This window comes from Heterocephalus glaber, unplaced genomic scaffold, assembly GCF_053883595.1.
Source record: "Heterocephalus glaber isolate CG9 unplaced genomic scaffold, H.glaber_assembly_v1.0 deba00001145, whole genome shotgun sequence".
Taxonomy (NCBI): Eukaryota; Metazoa; Chordata; class Mammalia; order Rodentia; family Bathyergidae; genus Heterocephalus; species Heterocephalus glaber.
The window spans coordinates 805,765-826,957 of record NW_028258202.1 but is presented as its reverse complement, the minus strand read 5'-3'; the positions used below and the strand labels follow the sequence as shown (position 1 = coordinate 826,957).

Here is a 21,193-nt window from a genome sequence, read left to right as displayed (position 1 = left end):
TAGCACTAGCCACATTGTTCTGGAATAATCTCTTACATATCTATTATGGCTTGTGTTTAGATGTGCCCCCCCCCAAAGCCTCATGCTTTTTTGAGGTGGCTGAATCTAGAGTGTGTGATTGATTCATGGTGGGGGTAGGCCGAAGGGCACTAGGATTAAGGGTGAGTGCTACCCACCTAAGTAGTCTGAATAAGATAAAAGGGACAGGAAGAAGCTGTTAAGGTCTCTTGTTGCTTTTGCTACTTTGTGGCTATCATGCTGTTTCTCCCCTGCAATGTCTGTTTGCCATCCCTGCCTTGGAGCCAGCTGATTATGGACTGAAACCTCTACAAACTGTAAGCCAAATAAACCTTTCCTACTTTAACTTTGGGTGTTGGGTATTTTGTCTCAGCAATGAGAGAAAAGTAACTAACACACTATCTGTTGCTTCAGTTATACCAGAATTCCCTGTAACTTGTTTGCCTCTATATTCTTTAAGCACAGTGACTGAAGCACCATACCTAGCCATTCATTCTTCTAACAAACATTTACTGGGCCCTGCCAGCCACCAGTTCTTGACATCCATACTCTGCTCTCCAAACCACTGTTCTCTTCTTACTGCCTCACCAGGGGCTCTGACCAGACCCCTGTGGTGGACACTGAGGTGCCACACAACACTGCCCCTCAGGACTGAAGGCCTTATTCCCTCAGTCCTCCTGGCTGGAGTGCTGATAGCTGACTGCCTTCTTTAGGAAACATCCAGCTCCCTCTTCTGACATAGTTGCCTTGCCCAAGATTATGCTCCTTCTCTGGGGACAGCCTGCATCTAAGGATGGGTCCTCTAACCCTAACTTGGAACAACTCTGAAGGGCCAAGCCAGCTCCAGAGCTCCCCAAAGGGATGGCTGCAGCTGCCATGACAATGGGATCACAGCTCAACATTTCCCTTGAACTAATCCTGCATCCTTTAGACTCCAGATGTTAATACCAAAGACACCCTAATAAATTTCCTATGTGTGGTCTACAGCAGCCCCTCAAATATAGTCCCCAGAAGGGAACTGTGACCTGTGCAGACTTTGGCTCTGCATCTGGGAAGCGTCAATTCCAAATGATCCCAGGAGCTGCTACAGTCCCCAGGGACCCAGTCACTGTCACAGGCTTCACTTGCAGTTGCATTTTTATCCCCACTCTCCTCCAAGCTTTTCTTACAAAAATGCTTTTGGAATCATAAGAGTAGGTGACATAGGCCTGTAAACAAATTATTATAGCAATGAAAGACATTCCACAATAGAGACCTGGACCTGGTGCTAAGCGAACTCAAGCATTTCAAGGAAGTTTCTTAGGGGAGGAGCCATTTAAACTGAGTCTTGAAGGATAAGCTGTGGTTTCATGGGTGGGAAAGGGATATAGAAGAGGCATTCCAGATAGACGGCACAACATGCTAGAAGGCATGAGAGAGTATAGATGGGGTAAGGTAAGGAGCAATAATGTTTGGAACAATGGTAGAGGCATATGATGCAGGGCCTTGTATACCACACTGAGCAACCTGGTGCTCAGGAACTGTCTGTGGAACTAATGCCACATTCCAGTGTTGGCCAAGCTTTACCCAGTTCCACAAGTTTCACCATATCTAGGCACCTCTGGTTTTATTTACTATTCATGTAATCTGTTTCTCTGAATCTCTCTCTCTCTCTCTCTCTCTCTCTCTCTCTCTCTCTGCTTAAATACATTTATATTAAAAGAGATTTTACTTTTCAGGAGTGGTATGCCTGCCTGTTATCCCAGAAGGAGGATTGCTGCAAGTTCAAGGCCAGCCTAGGCTACATATATAGTGAGTTCAAGACCACCCTAAACTATATATTGAGACCCTGTCTCAAAAAACAAAAACAAAAAAGAGAGAGAGAAAGAGATTTTACATAGCTAAGAAAAATCAAAACAAAGGGCTGGAGATGTAGTTCCATGGTAGAGCACATGCAAGTGCTAGGTCCCGGGTTCAGTCCTCAGTGCTGCCCAAACAAGTAATATCAACAAAACTCCCCAAAGGACTATCACCTGCCATAACTAGAAGGTAACTATAAAACGTTGGGCTATAAGAGACAACCTACAGAAAGGGAAAAAGATTTTGCCAGCAACCCCTCAGACAGAAGACTAATATCTAGAATATGCAAAGAAGTCAAAAACATTAAACCACCTAAAATTAAAGATCCAGTCAAGCAATGGGCAAGAGAAATACACAGACACTTCATAGAGGAAGAAGTACAAATGGTTAACAAATATATGAAAAAATGCTCAACATCTGTAGCCATCAGAAAAATTCAAATTAAAACAATGCTAAGATTCCATGTTACTCTAGAAAGAATAACAATCATTAGGAAATCAAACAATAACAAATGCTGGCGAGGCTGTGGTGAAAAAGGAACGCTTCTCCACTATTGGTGGGAATGTAAACTAGTACAACCATTATGGAAATCAGTATGGAGATTTTTCAAAGAACTGAAATTAGAAATTTTCATATGACCCAGCAACTTCCCTACTGGGTATCTTCCCCAAAGAGCTTAAGACATCACACTACAGTGATACATGCATACCATTGTTTATAGCAGCACAACTCGGAATAGCTAAATCTTGGAAACAGCCTATATACCCATCAACAGATGATTGGATAAAGAAGATGTGATATCTATATATAATGAAGTACTATTCTGCTATAAAGAATTACATATTTGAGACATTTGTAGGAAAATTGATGCACCTGGGAAATGTAATGTTGAGTGAAATAAACCACAGAAGGGTAGATACCATATGGTATCTCTCATCTGAGTGAGGCAAAGTACAAACAAAGAAAATAATAAAAGATGGATAGAAGGGGACAAGGAGATGGATCTCTTGCAATAGGAAAGTGGTCTAGGGGAAAAAGTGCAGGGATGAGGAGGAGGTGAAGGGGAAATAAGTAGAATAAAGATGTACCATGTACAGAACCAATTAATGTAAACATTATATGCCATAATATGAACTAAGATTAATAATATCAATAAGAATAAAAAATGGGTTAGGACAATTGGAGGAGGAGGGAGGGAGGGGGAGGGAAGGGGAAGGGGATTAAAAAAAAAGAAACAAGCTGTGGTATGTACATGCAACCATTTCCCAAGATAATTGTAAACTGCATGAACTGCAAACATGTACTAATACAATAAAAAATGAAAATAGGTTGGGCTGTGAAATACAGTGGAAACAGAAAAGAGGAATTAAATTCTATGTAGATATTGTCACCCGTCCATGTCTTTCAGCCTGAGGCCCGTTCTAACTTTGTAGGGAAGAAGATTAACAAGCATAATAGAGGTTGACGAATAGTGCCACAATGAGACTTTCTCCTTGATGTAATCAAGAAGCTGGAAAGAGATTCATTTTTCTCACCATGTAATTCAATATTCTTTATAGCTGTAACATGGACCATTCGAATCACCTTGGAGTCCCCTCCCTACCACTCTGCTGACTATGAAAAGCTGGTAAACAATAAAGGGCCCTACACATGATATTACCACTCTGTCACTTTGTCCTTCGGCTCTGGAGCAAGAGCTTGGCCCAGTGAGGGTTTCTAAACCTGTGCCTGTGGTGATCCTCACCCTAACATACATTGTGGGTGAAAAAGCAGTAGGGTTGAACTGAGCAGAGGGCCAGGGCCCTGGGAGTCCTCACCTCTTGGAACTGGAAAGGCCCTTAGAGAATCCTGTCTTCCTATTTTGCAGCTGGGGAAACTAGGACCACAGGAAGGATATGATATGTCCCAGGTCACAGAAGAGGGTTAGTGTTGGCATTCTAAGGGACAGACATGGAGAGAAAAATAGTAAAGCTTATTATTTTAGTACTGCTCCCAGTAGCTGTTATCTACTGGGCTGAAGAGAACAGAGTATGGGAGAGGCCAGCCCATGAGGCCCGAGAGCAGGGACACCTACAAGAAACCCAAACAACTAGACTGGTATGGTGATACATGCCTGTAATCCTAGCTACTCAGGGGGCTGAGGCAGGAAGATTGCAAGTTCAAGGCAAACCTGGGCAACTTAATGAAAGCCTGTCTCAAAATAAAATAAAAAGGGCTGGGAATATATGGGCATGGGAGAGTATACATGGTCCAAGTGATATATGGGCCTGGGCTTAATCCCCACCACTACAAAAAAGAAAAAGAAAAGAAACCCTAACTGCTGGACTGGGCTCCTCTGCTAGGGGTAGAAGTTGAAATGGGCCTGGGACCTAGGTAATGGGCAGTGTGGAAACAGCTTGCCAGGGGTTCAAGTGCTGACAAAAGTAACCCAAGGAAAATAAGAGAGGCCAGCTGGGTGTGGTGGTACACACCTGTAATCCCAGCACTCAGAAGGCTGAGGCAAGATGATTGCTGACTTTGAGACCAGCCTGGGCTACATAGTAGTCAGGGCCAGCCTGAACTACAAAGTGAGACCCTCTCTCAAAAAAAAAGAAAAAGAAAGAAAGAAAAGAAGAGAGGTCAGCTGTAGCCAAGGACATTCTGGGCCTGGGCAAAGCAACTGGGCCTTGGAGTTTGATAGGCCTGAGTTCAATCTGGTTCTGTCACTTTCCATCCAGGTATGACATCGAAAAGTCACTTAACTCTTTGAACCCCAGCTCTCTTGCTGGAGCATAATGACCTACCTCACAGGACTGTAGTGAGGGTCACAGTGCTTTGAGTATAAGGCTTATTACTTTACTCATCCTCACCCCCCACCCTCACATGGCATAACCAGAGCTCTACCAACACATTTTTTTCTCTCCCATCTCTCTCCCAGGCTCACAGCTCATATCTCCAGACCCACTCTGTCCTATTCCTGTATCAACCAGTCACCCCACTTATCCCAGCAATGGGGTTAATGAGCAGTCTTTCAAGTATCTGCAGATAAGAAAGCTGAGGGGGACATTCTAGAGGGGTGCAGGATCCCTTCACTTACAGACAGAGGGTAAGGTGGATGCTCTGGGGTGGGGCTGACCCCAGCCATCTCACTGGGGCAAGAGGCAGCTCTGGCCTCTCCAAGATGCAGCTGGGCTCAGTTGGCAGAGAACAAAGACAAGACTCCTGTCTCCCGTGGTGTTAGAAGGCAGCACCTTCTCCAAGCCCCTCCATTAAAAGCTTCAAGGTTAAATATAGCCCTTTCCAGTTATCTAGGACATAGATTTATGAAATGTCAGAGCTGTATCAGAGTGAGAAATGATCTTATCTCTGCTCTGTTTTTAGAGTAGAAAGGAGGTAATAGAGAAGAGAAAAACAGGACTTTCACCAGTGGGCAATAGGAGGCCACTGGAGGATTTGGAGCAGCCTGGTGTGCTTTGTAAAAGCTTGCTCTGGCTGCAGGGTGGAGATGCAAAGTGGGAGGAGGGACTCCGGGACTCCAGTGCAGGAAGAGAGACTGGGGTGGAACTGTGGGGGTGGGAGGAAGGGAGCGGCTGCAGGATGGGGCCTACCTTCCATCCTAGGTGAGAGCAGCCCCTCATCGTCCCACTGCCACATCCAATTGTCTTCTCAAGGGTTCTTGTACCCAGAACTTTGGCTCCCATGAGGAGTCTGCTAGGAAGTTCCTCTTTGTTCAAAGGTGCCAGCTCTGCCGCTTAAGAACCCACTCAGACCTTGTCCACTCACTTCACCTTGTGACAGACCCACAGAGACCTGAAGAATAGACACCACTTTCCTCTGATTCTTCTCCAAGCCAAGCAGCACGCAGTCCACACAGGACTTTATTTTCAATTTCATTACTCCACTTTTCCAATTGCATTAGCTTATAAATGCCTTTTAAGGGTACTTCCGACATAAAGAGCCAACCAGAACCCCAGAGACACCGTAACAGTAGCTTCCCATAGGTTTTCAGGCACAGAACTATGGCATCACCTCCACCACTCTGGCTTGTCCTCTGCACACAAGTCAGAGAAGGGTCCTGGTGTGGCACAGGACCCTGGACTTCATTGTATCTTAATGCCAGGAAGTCTAGTTTAAAGTGTGATTAGAAAGTACCTGGTCAAAAAAAATATAACAGCAAGCCGGGGATTTAGCTCAGTGGTTTTGCTGCCTGCTGTGCAAGCGCAAGGACCCGAGTTCGATCTCCGGTACCAAAAATAAAAAATAAAAAATAACAGCAAAAAACAAAAAACAAAAACAAAGTACTTAGTCTCCCGATGATAACATGTATGCAGAAATGACCAGTGATAGGCACTCTTCCCCTGCCTTTTCCAGCTTCCATGTTTTGGAATTGCAAAAACCAGTTAGCCATTTTGGCAGGAATTCTGGAGGTGGGTGATCAAGATCCATCTGAGGGACGAAGCCTCAGAATCTATTAAGTTGATCCAACAAAAGTAGATGAGCATGCGAGCACACTTACACACACACACACACACACACACACGTGCGTGCATGTGCACTCTCTCCTACTTCCTCAGTCACTTTTATTATTCCTTTAGGATCCCAGAATACCAGGGTTGGGATGTGGTCACATCCACCCTCTCCACTCCCGAAGCCATCCCCTTGTATAGCATCTTTCCCAAGTGGTGTCCTGCCCCTCTTTGCACACTCCTAGTGCTAGGGGACCATTTTCTCTCAAGACAGCCTGGGCTGCTACTGCACAGCTCTGACTGGAGAAAGCTCCTCCCCCTCCATGAACCCCAACTCCTTCCCTTCTCCCCTCTGCTAAGTACATGATCCTCCTTCCCCAACTCACCTCCCCGGGTCCAGAAGAGGGTGAGAGACTCAGCTCTCTCCATCCTAGTGGTGTGGAAAATCAAGAATCTATCTCCAGCCAATCCTCATGCAACACAGAAATGTGTGGTGGGTCCACACTGAGGTCTGGGAGTCAAGGGGATATCCACTGTTCCAAACCTTGTCCCCAGGCTCCTCAGTGGGGCATTCCTCAGGGACTCTTCCTGAACCCCATTTTCCAGCACTCTGGCTGAGTCAGTCTTTGCCCATTGAAGTTGTCCCTGGGCAGCCCAGCTCAGGGAAAGCAACTCAAGATTCAAAAAGTGAGTTTCCTCTCTCCTTTCCCACCCACTGGCTTCACCCACAGCCTCACCGGTCTTGTCCCCCTAGTCACAGCAGAAGAGAGGGGAGCTATCTGTGATTTGGGCTTGTTTTCTCTCTAAGAAAAGTTCTCAGCCACAGTCCCCAGTCAGAGCTGCATGAGGGCTGACCTCCTGCTTTGCTGCTGTCCTGCAGGGAAGGGAAATGAACAGGAACTGGCTGTCTGAGTCAGTGCCCCTGGTCTATTGTCACTGTTCAAGCCCCTTCCTTCCCAGAGGAGTGACGTGCACAGAGATAGGCCTTGTTTTTTCCAAGTCTCTCTTGCACACACTTTCTCTCTTGGCCTAGAACAAGGCTGTGAACTATGGCTGGATGCAATTCATTTCAGTTTCTCCAGCTCCTAGTGAGGGCATTGGAAAGCTCATCTTATTCCTATCATCCTTGCCATGGACAGAGGAGGTAAAGACAAGTAGACCCACTTAACAGGAGAGTAAACTGAGGCTCAAGGAGAGACAGGACCCTCCCAAGGCCCAACAGCTACAGACTAACGAGACTTGGAGCCCAATCTAGCTCTCCATGACATCCGGGGGCACCTCCTGACTCTCCCACTTCTCATTTCTTCTCTCACCCCAGTTCTGCCCAGTAGGTCATAGATTCTATCAAAGCTTATTTCTCAGGGCACAAAGCATGAGATAATTACTGGCTTTCAAACACATCTTGTTGAAATTTGTTTCTGGGTGTTCAGAGGACAAGGATCCAGGAAACAAGTCAAGCATGCCAGAAGCTGGTTGCAAAGGGGTTCCTTTGTTAGTCAGTAAGAAATAGCTATACTGGTGGTGAGATGAGCACGGGTGAAGAACTCAGCTTGTGGCCCAGTAACTGTCTTTTCTCATCAGAAGGGAGGCATCAATGGCTCTTCCACACAGAGTAACAAAAGATCCAGCATGAGCTTTGCTGTCTTCTGTCTCTGCCAGAGATAGGGAAGCAGCTTTGTGAGAAGGAATTAGAGGGCTCCCCTGGGGGAACCCTGTATTGATGACTTTCAACTTTTTGAGGGCAAGGCAGGGCTTGTGAGTCTCCCACCTTCAGGATACATTTGTACAGCCTGGTACAATAGCCATTGCGGAAAGACTGATGTGAAATCTCCAGACAAGGTGAATGCATTGTGTCCCTGAGGTTGGGACAGGGTCATTTTCTAGGGGCAATGAATGGTTCATGTCACTGCCTGCGTTCAAGGTTAGCAGGCTGGGGCCCGAGCAGGAACTCTTTCCTTTAGGAACATCAAGGAGGTGACCTTGGCAAAGACGGTTTCACAGAGGCCACACTGAAGCAGGTTAAGTAGGGAAATGGAAGGTGATTGGAGCCATCTCTCAGGAAGTCTGGCTGTGGTTAAAGAGGAAAAAACTAGAGCCATAGCTGGAGGGAGAGGCAGAGCTACAGATGGGAGTTAAGATGTTTGTTAGGATGGGAGAGGTGCTGTGTGTTTTGAAGTTGAGGAACTTCTGTGAAAACCACCCTGCAGGCTGGACTTCATCTCAGACCAATGAAACCACAGCTTCTAGGGGGTGGAGCCCAGGCACTTGTGTTGCTTTGAATCTCCCTAGGTTGAGAACCATAACACTAATTCTTGGGCGAGACTGAAAGTCAGTCTTAAAGACCAATCAATGTAGAGGACAAAGGCAGCCTGACCATCTTGAGAGTCTTGGAAGATCTAGAGCTATATATCAGTTACATAATCTACATTTTCTAATATAGAGATCCCTTTTAGGAAATAATAAAAGCACATATATCATAAAGTTACTATGTGGACTGAATGGGTTAATAACTGCAAAATATCTACCTGGCTCAGAAGTTGTCTTGGGGGAGGCTGTGTTTTCTAGCATCCCTCCTTTTGCCTCCCTGACAGAGCAGATATCCTGGACCTTCACCTAAGGCTCAGGAGGGCCTCCCTGCTAAAATGCTGCTGGCCTTCCCCTTGGCATGAGTCTCTCACTGGCTATACCCTCTGGCCTGTTTCATACAACCCTGGGCCTGAGTTTGTCATTCTCCTCCTGAGTGACCCCAAGTCCCCCTGGGCTGGGGCTGGCTGCTATTGCTGTGATAGGAGCTATCATCACATGTGGCCAGAGCTACACTGGTCAGGACACAAAGACTTCACAAATTAGACTCCAATCCATATTTGTCTTTTGTTTCCTCAACTCAGGTTTGGGAGTTCTTTTGACTGGTGACAGGGTAACCTATTGTCCCCAGCTGTGGAAACAGTTGGTGTGTGTAAGTTTCATAACACAGCCTTCATATTTGAGAGATTGGAGGCCTGATGATGGCAGGGGAGGTGTTCTTATCCTCAGACCCAGTAGTATGGCCTTTAGCTCTAGATCATGAGTGTCACTTGCTACCGAAAGAGATATCAATCTTTGCAGCTTTGCTCCTTGCCCTGAGGAGATAGCCCTTGTCCCTCAAGCCAGGCCCTGAAGCACCCAAGAAAGAAGAGGAACTGGTGACAGAAACAAAGTTTGAAGCAGATGTTCAGAAAGTCAGTTTCTGTGCAGATTGGGGTAATCAAGAGTCTAGCAGAGGAGCTAGGCATGGTGGTGCATGCCTGTAATCCCAGCACTCAGGAGGCTGGGGCAGGAGGATTGCTGCGAGTTCAAAGCCAGCCTGAGCTACACAGTGAGTTCAAGGCAGGTCTGAACTACATAGTGAGACCCTGTCTCAAAAAACCCAAAACAAACAAACAAACAAACAAGTCTAGCAGAAAAGAGGGTGGGAGCAGCAATGTTCAGCCATGGGGCGGGAACAGAAGGGTGAAGAGTGCAGCCTGTAAAGCAAGAAATTCCCAACGCCAGGTCCCAGAAGGAGGAGCAAGTTCCCAAATGCTCTGAGAGTCTTAAGTGATAGCAATGGCAGCTTCCGCTCACTCCTTGCTTACTACATAGGTTACTTATGTAGTGGAGGAGGTCAGAATATTTCAAAGGGGCAGTGAGCTAGATGTGGTGTCTGCCTTTTATGTTGTGCGCCAAGGGGGCTGCAAGCATGTCTTCTCTGAGACAAGGTGTAAGAGCCGAAATAGCACCTCCTCACCTCAGCCACAAGAAAAATTAATAGAGGTAGCTCTACGCCACCCTTTCCAGAGCCAGAAGCAGGACTCAGAGAGTACATTTCTCCCAAATGGCAGGGCTCAATCGGGAGCCCCATTTTGCTCCTAGGACCCCACACCCTCCATCTGTCCTCTGGGAGAATTTGACAGGAGGTTGACTTTTGAAATAGGAAATCTGCTATTGAGAGAAATGAAGGTTTCATCCAAGGCCATTTACTCTTCAGGGATGCAGATGGCATTTAGGAGACTGCACCAGCCCAGATTGTTTAGAGGTACTGCCTAGGGGCGACAAGGAGCTGCCCTATCAGTGTGCAGGGCCCCCTACCAGAGACATCTCTTTTGGTCTTTTCAAGCATCATTTTGGCCTCTTCTCAATGTCAGAGTCCTGTCTGGTTTCTCCCAGCTTGATAATGGTTACATAGCCATGACTATGTGGCCCAGGATATCTCTACCATAGAAATAAGAAAATCCCAGAGGCCACAAGAACAACTCTAGGGCAGTGGTGGTGGCGGTGGTGAGGGGAGCAGCTGGACTGTTGCCCACATTAATCTCTGTAGCTAGGTGACCTTGGGAATGTCACCTCACCTCTATGGGTCTATAAAATGAAAGATTTTTGGGAGATGAGTAGTTTCCAAGTGTACATCTAACCTTTATTAAAATATCTGGGTTCCCTATCACCATACAAATAATAACACAATACAATACAATCAAGACAAAAAGTCTGCTTTTTCCATGGAAAACTTCAATGTTGATATGCAGAAAAAATGATAGTCATGACCATATATATACACTACAGTCCTTCTAGATTCCCTTGACACCCATCTTTACCCCCACTGAGATCTCTAGTGACTCTTCCTACTTGAGACTCCTAAGTGGTGATGATGGCAGCTCCCACATGTTCCCCGCTTCCTGCCTAACAGGAGCTCTATATCTGCACCTCATTTCATCCTTACACCATCCTGTGTGGGAGGCGCTGACCCATAAAGGCAGTGGAAGCTCAGAGAGCTTAGGTCACTTGCCTAAGTCAGCTGAGAACCCAAGTAGCTATGGAAGTCTTCATCATGTTGTTTATCAGTTATTCTAGTCAGTTATTCTAACTGATAATCTATCAGTTATTATAATCTAAACTCCATGGAGTGTAAGCATCCTAGAAGAGGAGAAAAACTCATAACATTTTCCTAATTATTCCCCCTCCAAGGCTAAAACCAGGAAGCTTCACTGGCTTAAGCAAATTTCAATGGCACCCAAGTGCTCAGAAAAGACAAGGTGGCTGCCACTTGAAGCCATCTAGCAGCATAGGCCCACTCTGGCACTGTTGTCAACTGAGGGAGGACAGTGTAGAATAGTACCTGTATTAGTCTATTTTCAGTGGATACCATAAAATTCCCAAGGGTGGGTAATATATAAAGAAAGGGGTTTATTTAGCTCACAGTTTTGGGGGCTGCAAGTCCAGGTAGGTGTCCCCATCTGTTTGGTCTCTGATGAGGGACCTCACTGGCTACATTACCACATGGTAGATGGCATCACAGTAACAGCATGTGCAAGAGGGATAGCTCACATGGCAAGAAAGAAAGGCAACAGGATGCAGGGGCCAGGCTTGCTCTTTTACACAACTTGCTTTTGTGGGAACTAACTACCAACTGACGAGAACTACACTAATCCCTTCTAAGGCTGTGCTCCCAATGACCTAACCACCTTCCACTAGGTCTCATTTCTTACAGGTTCCACCACCTCAATACTGCCACACTACAGACCAAGCTTTCAAGCACAGGAAGTTTTCGGGAACATGCTCAAACCATAGCAGTACCTAACACTTTTATTTCAAAGTACATACAGCAATAAGGCTTCACGCTGTGCAGCATTTTACACCTCACAAGCTCCTTTAAAGTGTCACAGATGGAACCAGTGTGGTGACATGACACCTGTAGTGCCAACAGTTGACCCTAGGAGTTGGAAACCAGCCTGGGCAACACAGTGAGACCCCCATCTCATAAACAAAACAATAAACAAACAAATAAATATTCTAGATCATTTGCTCCTGACACAGCCTTGTAAAGCAGTTGTGAGGCAATTTATTATTATCTTCACACTGCTGGTGAAGAAACTGAGGATACAAGAGATGAAATAACCTCCTCCAAAGACCCAAGAAATGGGTCTGAGCTCGTATTTAAAATTAGGGCTTCCTCCACAAATTCCACAGCATCTCTCCATTCCTTGTGGCTGCCTCTTTCCATAAAGAAAGGTACTTAATTTTGCACTGATGTCCTTCAAATGTGTTGGCTGGCTCAGAGAAATGGCATGATTTGATCCCTCAGCTTGACAGAATGATCTGCCAATGTAATTGTTCTATATGTTAATGGTTTTATTATGCTTTATACAAACAAAATTAATGGAAATCTAAAGGAAGGAAAAAATTCACCAAACCTGCTTCATCAATCAAGTTAATTTTTTCACAATGGTCTCCCCATTCTTGACCATGTGCAGGTATATTTTACAGGGTTTATATGGCTCAGCATAAAGGCAGGTTTTTTATCGTGCCTTTTGTATGTTACACTTCCATATAAACATTGTCTATACTGCTTAAGTTTTTGTAATTAGCTCTCACATGGTTCTACCATATTTCAGTAAAATCAGATGCACCATATTTATTAAACCATTTTCCTGTAGTTTGACAGTTGCCACTGTAGTTTTTGTAGCTGTTTTTTATTTCCTTACAGTTTAGCCCAGAAAATATGGAAACATGATTGGTCCCAACACCCAGGGTCCATGCCTGCTTCCAACACATCTGTCAGTTGTGTTTTGTTTTGTTTTGGTTTGGTTTTTTTGGTACCGGGGATCGAACTCAGGACCTTGCACTTGCGAGACAGGCGGCAGAACCACTGAGCTAAATCCCCGGCCCTGTCAGTTGTGGACAAAATATTTTGTTTGGTAGCCTAGAATTTTAACCTCATTCATGCCTTCCGATAGACTCATTAAGTCTGGTTAGAAACTATGTCTTCAAGAAGAAGGCACCCAGGGGGCAAAGAGCCAATGGACTCTCTCCTAAGTCTCTGCCACTTTAGCTTCTATCACACTGATATCAAGGATGGTGAGAATTCAAAAAACTTGTGAAGATGAAAGGGCCAGGTCAACTGTAAAAATGTCTTGCAAATTTCAATGAGATATTTCCCTTCTTTTGTTTAGGTACAGAGTCAGAAAAGTGAACTCATTTTCATTTTGAAGCACAGGCCACCTTGCTCACAGCACTGACATGTCTGCTTGGGAGGAGGGGGATGTTAGAAACCAGAACAATACCAGTTCTCTCTGGATCTGAAGCCTCTCTCAACACTTGGTTTAGGCTTAAATCCAAAAATCCCTCACTTTCCTGCTAGCTCAGGTACCTCCCACCCTAGCTTCTGGGCCCAACATGGATCTTCCAGTGAGTTCAATTATTCCAACAATAAAAACATGCCATCAAACAGACATATGGTGAAACTTCTACCAAGCTGGGCATCACAGTCTTTGTTGCTATAGAGATTTGCTCTCTCTACCAAAATGGAGCCATAGTCCTCTCCTTCCATCACACCCAGTCTCCAAGGTTGCTGCCCCCTGCCACAGCTGCAAAGATGCTGAGGAGCACATGACACAGACTTTGGAGGCAGTCTGATTTGGGCTCAACTCCTAGCTCCACAACTTCCTTGTTCTCAGACCATGGGACAGGTCTCCCTCTGGGTCTCAGTTCTCTCATCTGTAAAATGGCATCAATCATAAAATGGCATCACCCTGGCTGGTGACTGTTCTGAGGGTTAAAGCTGTGGATGAAAAATTCTGGCATGTTCCACTGCCTGTCCCGTAAGCACAAGGACCCGAGTTCGAGCCCCAGTACCAAAAAAAGAAAAAAAATCTGACATGTAATAGGATATGACAAATACTGGTTCCCTTTTCTTCCCTGTGGAATACTAGTTCAAGTAGATGGCTCCTATATGCACAGCTATGCACATGTTGGGTAGTGGTGGGAGCACTAGTACACATTCCTTTCCACATAGATTCACAAGATGAGAGGGCTACACTTACTCGAGAGGTAAAAGGGGCTGTGAGACTTGGAGAGAAATCAGTTTCAACCTATAAGCCTGGCAGACAAAGTTTTCTGGCCTTAAAGCAATCTACTGTCTGAGATGGTGCTGGGATTCCACATGCTGTGACTGCCACTCCCCCACATAGCTAGTTCTTTTCATCCCGCTGTACCAATCGCTGGGCTTGGCCCAGCTGACTGACTGCTCCCTAAGGTGTCTCAAACATGAAGGGACTCTCTGGGCTCCAGCCTTGCGGCAAAGGCCCAGTGTTTCCCCCATCTGTGATCAGCAAAGGCAAATAACTTGCCTAAGATCATCCTCCAGATTCACTGGTAAGAGTAGAGGCCAAGACTTCTGCATCCCATTCAGTGGTTCTTTCTCACTTTTCAAAGTTGTAGTTCTTGAAAAGCACATGTTTAATCAGGGAGATAAACATTCAACAACTATAAAAATGACAGCATCAGTGCTGATAAAATAATGCCAAAGATACCAAATTAGTACAGAGAAGGGACTGATGAACTCTGTTCATTAATTTTGTATAGAGGAAGGTCAGTCAAGGAAGGTTTCAGAGAAGAGGTGACACCAGATAAGAGTTTTGAAAGATGAATAAGACATTGCCAGGAGAAGATGGGGTGTGGGTGAGGTGCTCCAGGCATGGGAAAATGCATCTATCAAATCACAGAAATGTTGAACAGTTGCTTTTGAAAAATCGTAAGTCATTCATATGGCTGGATCATCAAGTTTAAGGTGAGAAGCGACAGCAAGTTAAACTGGAGGAGCAGGTGGGGTCTGATCCCAGAGGATCTCTAAGTTATGCTAAGAGACACACGCTTTGCCCTAAAACTGGTGCTTCCCAAACCTCAAGCACTAGTGTTAACTGTTTTTCAGCCTTTGCCATTTCTATGCATCACATGTGCTACTACCTACTTAATCATTTTATTCAAAATGACTTCATTTCTAAACACTTAACCTTACCCTAATAGAAAATAGATGAGAAAACAGGAGTTGGATGTGCTAGTTGTATTTTCTCTAATACACATTAAAATATATACAGAACTCTGAAAGGCAGAAAGTTTTCCCTGTACCACCTACAATGATCCCCTGGGCCACATGGCATCTATCCCGCACCTCAGCAGCAATCTTGATCTCGCATCCCCAAATTAGCAAGGCTCACGTTCATAGCAGGAGAATGGCAGGGAAGATCACTTTGGTGGCTGCATCAGGCATGGATAAGAGAAGGTCAAAGGGGCAAGTTCTAGAAAAGGAAAGAGTGGCCAAAGGTATGAACTTAGACACTGGCGGTGGGACAGGAGGAGGGGTAGCTACATCACAGAGGAAGCCTCAATAACGAATAACTGTTGAATGAATGGATGATGGGTGATGAGTGAAAATTGTAAGTGTGAAGTGGGAGAGAAGTGTGAAAGATGACTCCCAGGTTTGGGTTATGGGAAAGAAGATGGTGTCATCAAGAGAAAAATGGAAGAGAGAAAGGGGAGCAAGAAGAGGAAGGGTGCCCCAAGATGTGCTCAGCTGAGTGAGGTACCCATGGGACATTCAAACTGAGCAGCAAACTGAGATCTGAAGGTCAAGCCTACAGAGGTGGTCTTCTCAGGGGCAGCCAAGATTGCTAAGGGAGAAAGAGGGTGCAGAGTGAGAGGGGACTCAGGCCTAAGACTGAACTCTGTGGAGAGGACATTTGCACCTAAGGGTGGGTAAAGGAAGCCATGCTTTCTTCCTCCATAAAGCTTTTCTTGGTCAACCCAAGACAGACCTATATCCCATAGTCAGTGTCTCACCTTCTCTGCAAGAGTGTGGGCTGGTTGTTGCCTGTGCTTGTCTCCCTTCATCAGCCAGCCTGTGGGCAGCCTGGGAGTGGGAGGCTAACCACTGTCCCTGTCTGAGTTAGCCCAGGGTGAGTGAGTGTCCCAGTGGGGCTTCTGGGATGGCACAGGAATGGTGAGTGAGAAGAGGCAGTGCTGGGGGAAAATGAAGGCCAGGAGGAAGAAGGGACACGGAGGGACAAGTGGTCATGCGGACACTTTCTAATCCTGCCAGAGACAGCTCTGATAGCTGCTGCCTCTAGGATGACCCTGGGTTGGAGCTGGAATTGAAGATGCAAAGCAACTTCTAAGAAATGACATGGCAGCCAATAACTGTCCTAAACTGTAGTTCCAGTAAATATGTGGAAAGTCATCCTTAAGATCCTGGAATGGGCTCCACAGAGCATCTCTGTGTAACACCAGTAGGTTCTGAGCTCTGTGGCAGAAAAACAGCATGCTGAGGTGGTGGTTGGGCCGTTCATCTAGTAGCAGTGAGTTACTAGTGAGCTTAGAAGAGAATGCCCCCAGAAGATTCCAAAGAAACTACAACACCTAGGATCTTTGTCCTTTGGACTAAGCTTTGTCCTTGGCTTAGCCCAAAGCACACAGGAGCCCAAATTCAACCCATTTAGGAGGTCAAAGCCCTACTCTGACAAGAGGGCCCCAGTTGTGTTTACCTGTCCTGCCAGCACATACTAAGTGACTTTCCAGTAGCTTCTCTCCCCACTATGCTCTGCAAGACCTCCCTTCTAGGACTGTCCCTAGGACTGGCAGGTCCTGAACAACTCCCACAAATACATGGCTAGCTTGAGTCCCCAGAACAAGGCAGAAGCAATCCTCTGGGGCTGTGCATGGGAGACTTTCAGGAAGACACCAGTGCCTTCACTGCTTCCTTATGGTAGACATGAATTAAACTAGGCAAAACTTCCTTCCCGCTGGCCTGAATGGTGGATGAAAGCTTTCCAAATGGGCACAGAGGAAATTGCTGGATTCTCCAGGACTCTGTGTGAGGAAGGCCTCTAAGAAAGAAGAGGAGGCACCATCAAGAAAGAGGGAGGAAGGCATGGAGAGAAAGTGTCCTTGGCTCTGTTGCATGAGACCTAATCCCAGGTAGCAGTGGAAGGTGCTGCTGAGTGGCCAAGGGGTAGGTAGGAGGTAAAAAGTTGGTGGGGGGTGACTGAATGGGAAAAGAGAAGAAGTTTTTTCTACATAGTTCTTGCACTGCCTTGCAAAGGTGAGCTAGGAAAAGTTGTCTCCAGATCCTGATTTCTGTACAGTGAGCATCTAGAAAGAAGCTGCTAGGGGAAACTATGCCAGTACCTTTGAGTCAATGTCTGGAGGAGTGCAGGGAGCAAAGCAGGGCACATCCAGGGGTAGGAGGGGAGCAAAGTCAAGACTGGTCGATGCTCCTCTCCATGCAAGGAGAACAGCTCTGTCAGGGCTGGGCCAGGGAGATGGGGGGCAGGGCATTACACAGCAAGAAACAGATTTGTCTGGATTATTCTGTGCATACAGCATATGAGGTAGAGCCAGGAGAGGTGTAGGTGTACATGTGCAGGCGGGGATGGGGGCTGGGGGGAGACGAAGGTTTGAATAACAAAGGAGGCTCCTAAAGGCTAAGCTATACATGGTTCCAAGACACTGCCTACTGGATCCAGGGGGAAAGCACAGTTCTAGCAATAAACTTCAGTTAGTGGCATGTTGCTCACTTCCCTGACACTCCAGCCACCCTCCAGGGGCTACACGGGGTTGCTGGAGATGGAGCCAGCCCCTGCCAGCTCAGAGAGCTCAGACTTATGCAATTCAGCCTGGCATGGGAGCAGGGGAGCTGGGAGTTCACCAGCATCTCCCTCAGGCTTTCTCCCCGCCCACTGCCAGCCCCTGCAAGTCACGCCAAGGGTCAGGGGCCCTGCGAGGGGCAGCAGGAGAGGCCCTGACTGTAGGAGCCCCAGAAAAAGGAGGGAAGGGAAGCGAGTACCTGTTGCTGAATACATCCTGGTTTGGCTCTTACTCCTCGGTTGCTTGTGGTGAGAGTTGCCCATCATTCTGTTCTGGACTGGCAGCCACTGTGCCGCCGCTGCAGCCTCCTCCTCCTCCTCCTCCTCCTCCTCCTCCTCCTCCTCCTCCTCCTCCCCCTCCTCCCTCTCCTCTGAGCCTGTGCTCCTCCCCAGGTGCTTACATCACCTCAGCTGTGCTTCTGAGACACATGGCTCTTCCTAATACCACTTGTGCCACTGGCACAGAATTGTCAGATCTGACCCTCTCACTTGGACTATACCCTGCTAGGAGTCTCTGAGTCTCTCTCTCTTTCTCTCTCTCTCTCTCTCTCTCTCTCTCTCTCTCTCTCTCTCTCTCTCTCTCTCTCTCTCTCTCCCCCTCTCTCCTTCTCTCCCTCTCTTTTTCCCTCCCTCTCTCCGTCTCTCTCTTCCTCTTCCCTCTCCCCTCCCTCCCTCTCTCTCTCTCCCTTTCCTCCTCCCCCTAATAAGTGCTCCACTTAGGTTGAGGAGCCCAGGAACCCTAGTGAGCCCCAGTGCAGCACCCCCTGCATCTGCGTCTGCACCCGGGACCAGCCTGGGCACCCTCTGGGACTTGACTCGCCCCGCCCTCACTATCCCTGGCTGCCTCTGCTCTCAGCGCTGTCATTCCTGCTGCTGCTTGCTTGCTTGCTTGCTTGCATGCTCGATTGCTAGCTTGCTCCTTAGGTCTGCAGAAGCTTGCAGGAGTAAGGGGCCAATTAACAGAGCCTTATCTGGGAGTGTAACAGGGACCAGTGAAGGAATGTGCTAACTAAGTGACACAGTTCCTTGTTCTACTGTGGGGGACAGATCCAGTTCTGTTAAGTGACAACTGCCAATGAGCTCTGGGCTCCAAGACTTGACAGAAACCTGGGGAAATCTGGGCAGGGCATGAGGCTACCAAGCTGCAGGCTGGGAGCAACAACAGCCAGATGCCTCTGGAATGCTCGATGTGGCCACCAGGCTTACCTGCTCCTTTCCAGACACACCTGAAGCCTCACTCCACTCTCCCCTCCCTTGCCATTGTAGCTGTCTCAGGGGAGGGCAGAGCCGGCAGCCCAGAAATTCACAGACTGGACCCTCGGCAGCCAATGAGAGGGCTGCTTCCATGTCCCACAGAAAATCTATGCGCGCGCAGCTGCCTGCCAGGAGTGCTGCAGCCCTGTGGGAAAGTGACACGGAGCAAGTGGTGCTTGCTCAGCAGCCAGTTAAAGCCCCAACACCCAAGGACTAGCAGTGAGGAAGAGCCATAGCTCCTGGAATCAACTCTACCAGAGCTAGACAGCCTTAAGTAATTTCGCTTACTTAAGCAAGTTGTGATACTTCTTAGTGCTGTTGTCATTAGACACACACTCATAGGGACAGGGGTCCTGTCTGTCATAAGTGTGGCCACAGAGCACTACCAGTGTGGGTGTGACTAGAACTTCAACCTGGCAGACTTGGGGAACTGTGTCATCCAGACAGCAAAGCTTTCTAACTCTTGGACACAAGGTCTAAAGTGAAATCCATCTGGCAATTCATACCCCACCCTCTCACCCACCCAGCCATTTAGGTATTATATGAAAAGTTCCCAGGGATGTGCTCTGGCCAGGTCTTGTGCTGATATTGAGGACAAGAGGTGTAAGTCACTATGTAAGAGGAGTGGTCAACATCTACAGACCATGACAACACAGAGAAGGATCAAAAATGTTGAGGAAGGGTCGGGGATTTAGCTCAGTGGCACTGTGCCTGTCTCACAATCGAAAGGTCCTGAGCTCGATCCCTGGTACCAAAAAAAAAAAATGTTGAGGAAGTATTAAAGAGAAACTTCTTCAGTCTAGAAGGTAGAGGTACTTCCCAGAGGAAATGACATTAGGCTAGGTCATGCAGATAGATTGAAGAGTTGGCCAGACACAGAAAGGAGAAAGGCATATTGGTAACTATGTGAACTGTTACGCTTACTAAGAACCTCCTACTTGGGTCCCCAGGCTTCAAGGGACTCTTCAGTTTTCTTCAACAGTTCCGTAAACATCCCTCAAATACTGACTTCAGGCTCTGCTAGCCTAGTGAGGAAGACCTAATTATACAGAGAAATCATAGGATGGTATAACCCCTATTTGGGCTTTGCAAGTCCTTGTGGACTGTGACAGAAGGTCTCCAAAGGGACAAACTTGAGGTCAGAAAAGACAGCTTGGGTCATACGAAGAAAATTCCTAGCAGTGAATACTCATATTAGGAAAACAGAGTAAGCCCAATTAAACAACCTGATGCTGAACCTCAAGCTGCTAGAAAAAGAAGAGCAGGACAACCCCAAAGCTCATACAAGGGAGGAAAGTATAAAGATCAGAGCAGAAATCCATGCAATGGAGACTAAGAGAATGATGCAAAAAAATCAATGAAGCCAAGAGTTGGCTCTTCGAAAGAATCAACAAAATTGACAAACCTTTAGCCAACCTTGTCAGAAAAAGGAAAGAAAAGGCCCAAATCCATGCAATTAGGAATGAAAAGGGTGAAATTACAACAGACCCAGCAGAAATCCAGAGGATCATCAATACCTACTTCCAGAACCTATACGTCAATAAGATGGACAACACAGAAGAAATGGACAGATTCCCAGATACATATGAATTACCAAAGTTGAACGAAGAAGACCTAAAAATTCTGAACAACCCAATATCAACCAATGAAATTGAAAATGTAATTAAAAACTTATCACCTAAGAAAAGCCCGGGCCCTGATGGCTTCACTGCTGAATTCTACAAGACATTTAGAGAGGAACTGCTGCCACTACTGTTTAAACTCTTCAATGAAATTGAAAGGGAAGCAATACTCCCAAATTCATTCCTGGAAGCAAGCATCACCTTGATCCCCAAAGCAGAGAAAGACCCAACTGAAAAAGAGAACTATAGGCCAATCTCACTAATGAACATAGATGCAAAAATCCTTAATAAGATGCTGGCAAATAGAATGGAGAAGATCATCAAGAAGATCATACACCCTGATCAAGTGGGATTCATCCCAGGGATGCAGGGATGGTTCAATATACAAAAATCAATTAATGTAATACACTATATCAATAGAGCCAAGGACAAAAACCATATGATCATCTCAATTGATGCAGAAAAAGCATTCAACAAAATCCAACATGCACTTATGATAAAAACCCTACAAAAAATTGGAATAGACAGTCTCTACTTCAATCTGATAAAAGTCATCTAAGAAAAACCAACAGCCAATATCATG

General features: G+C 46.4%; 1 protein-coding gene across 9 annotated transcripts in view; it reads right to left on the bottom strand.

Moving 5' to 3' along the window:
• Positions 1-21,193, bottom strand: part of Nhsl2 (NHS like 2) — a 339,816-nt gene that overhangs the window by 97,482 nt on the left and 221,141 nt on the right. For 3 of the 9 annotated variants that reach the window (XM_087210541.1, XM_087210538.1, XM_087210543.1), the window contains exon 1: positions 6,689-14,575. The exons of 3 other annotated variants lie outside the window; for them this stretch is intronic. In XM_087210541.1, coding sequence (XP_087066667.1) covers positions 6,689-6,731 — 43 coding nt within the window. In that variant the 5' untranslated portion in view covers positions 6,732-14,575. Of the gene's footprint in view, positions 1-6,688; positions 14,582-17,934; positions 18,051-21,193 lie in introns of those variants that run through there. 3 more of the 9 variants (XM_087210537.1, XM_087210542.1, XM_087210536.1) reach the window with 2 other exon arrangements.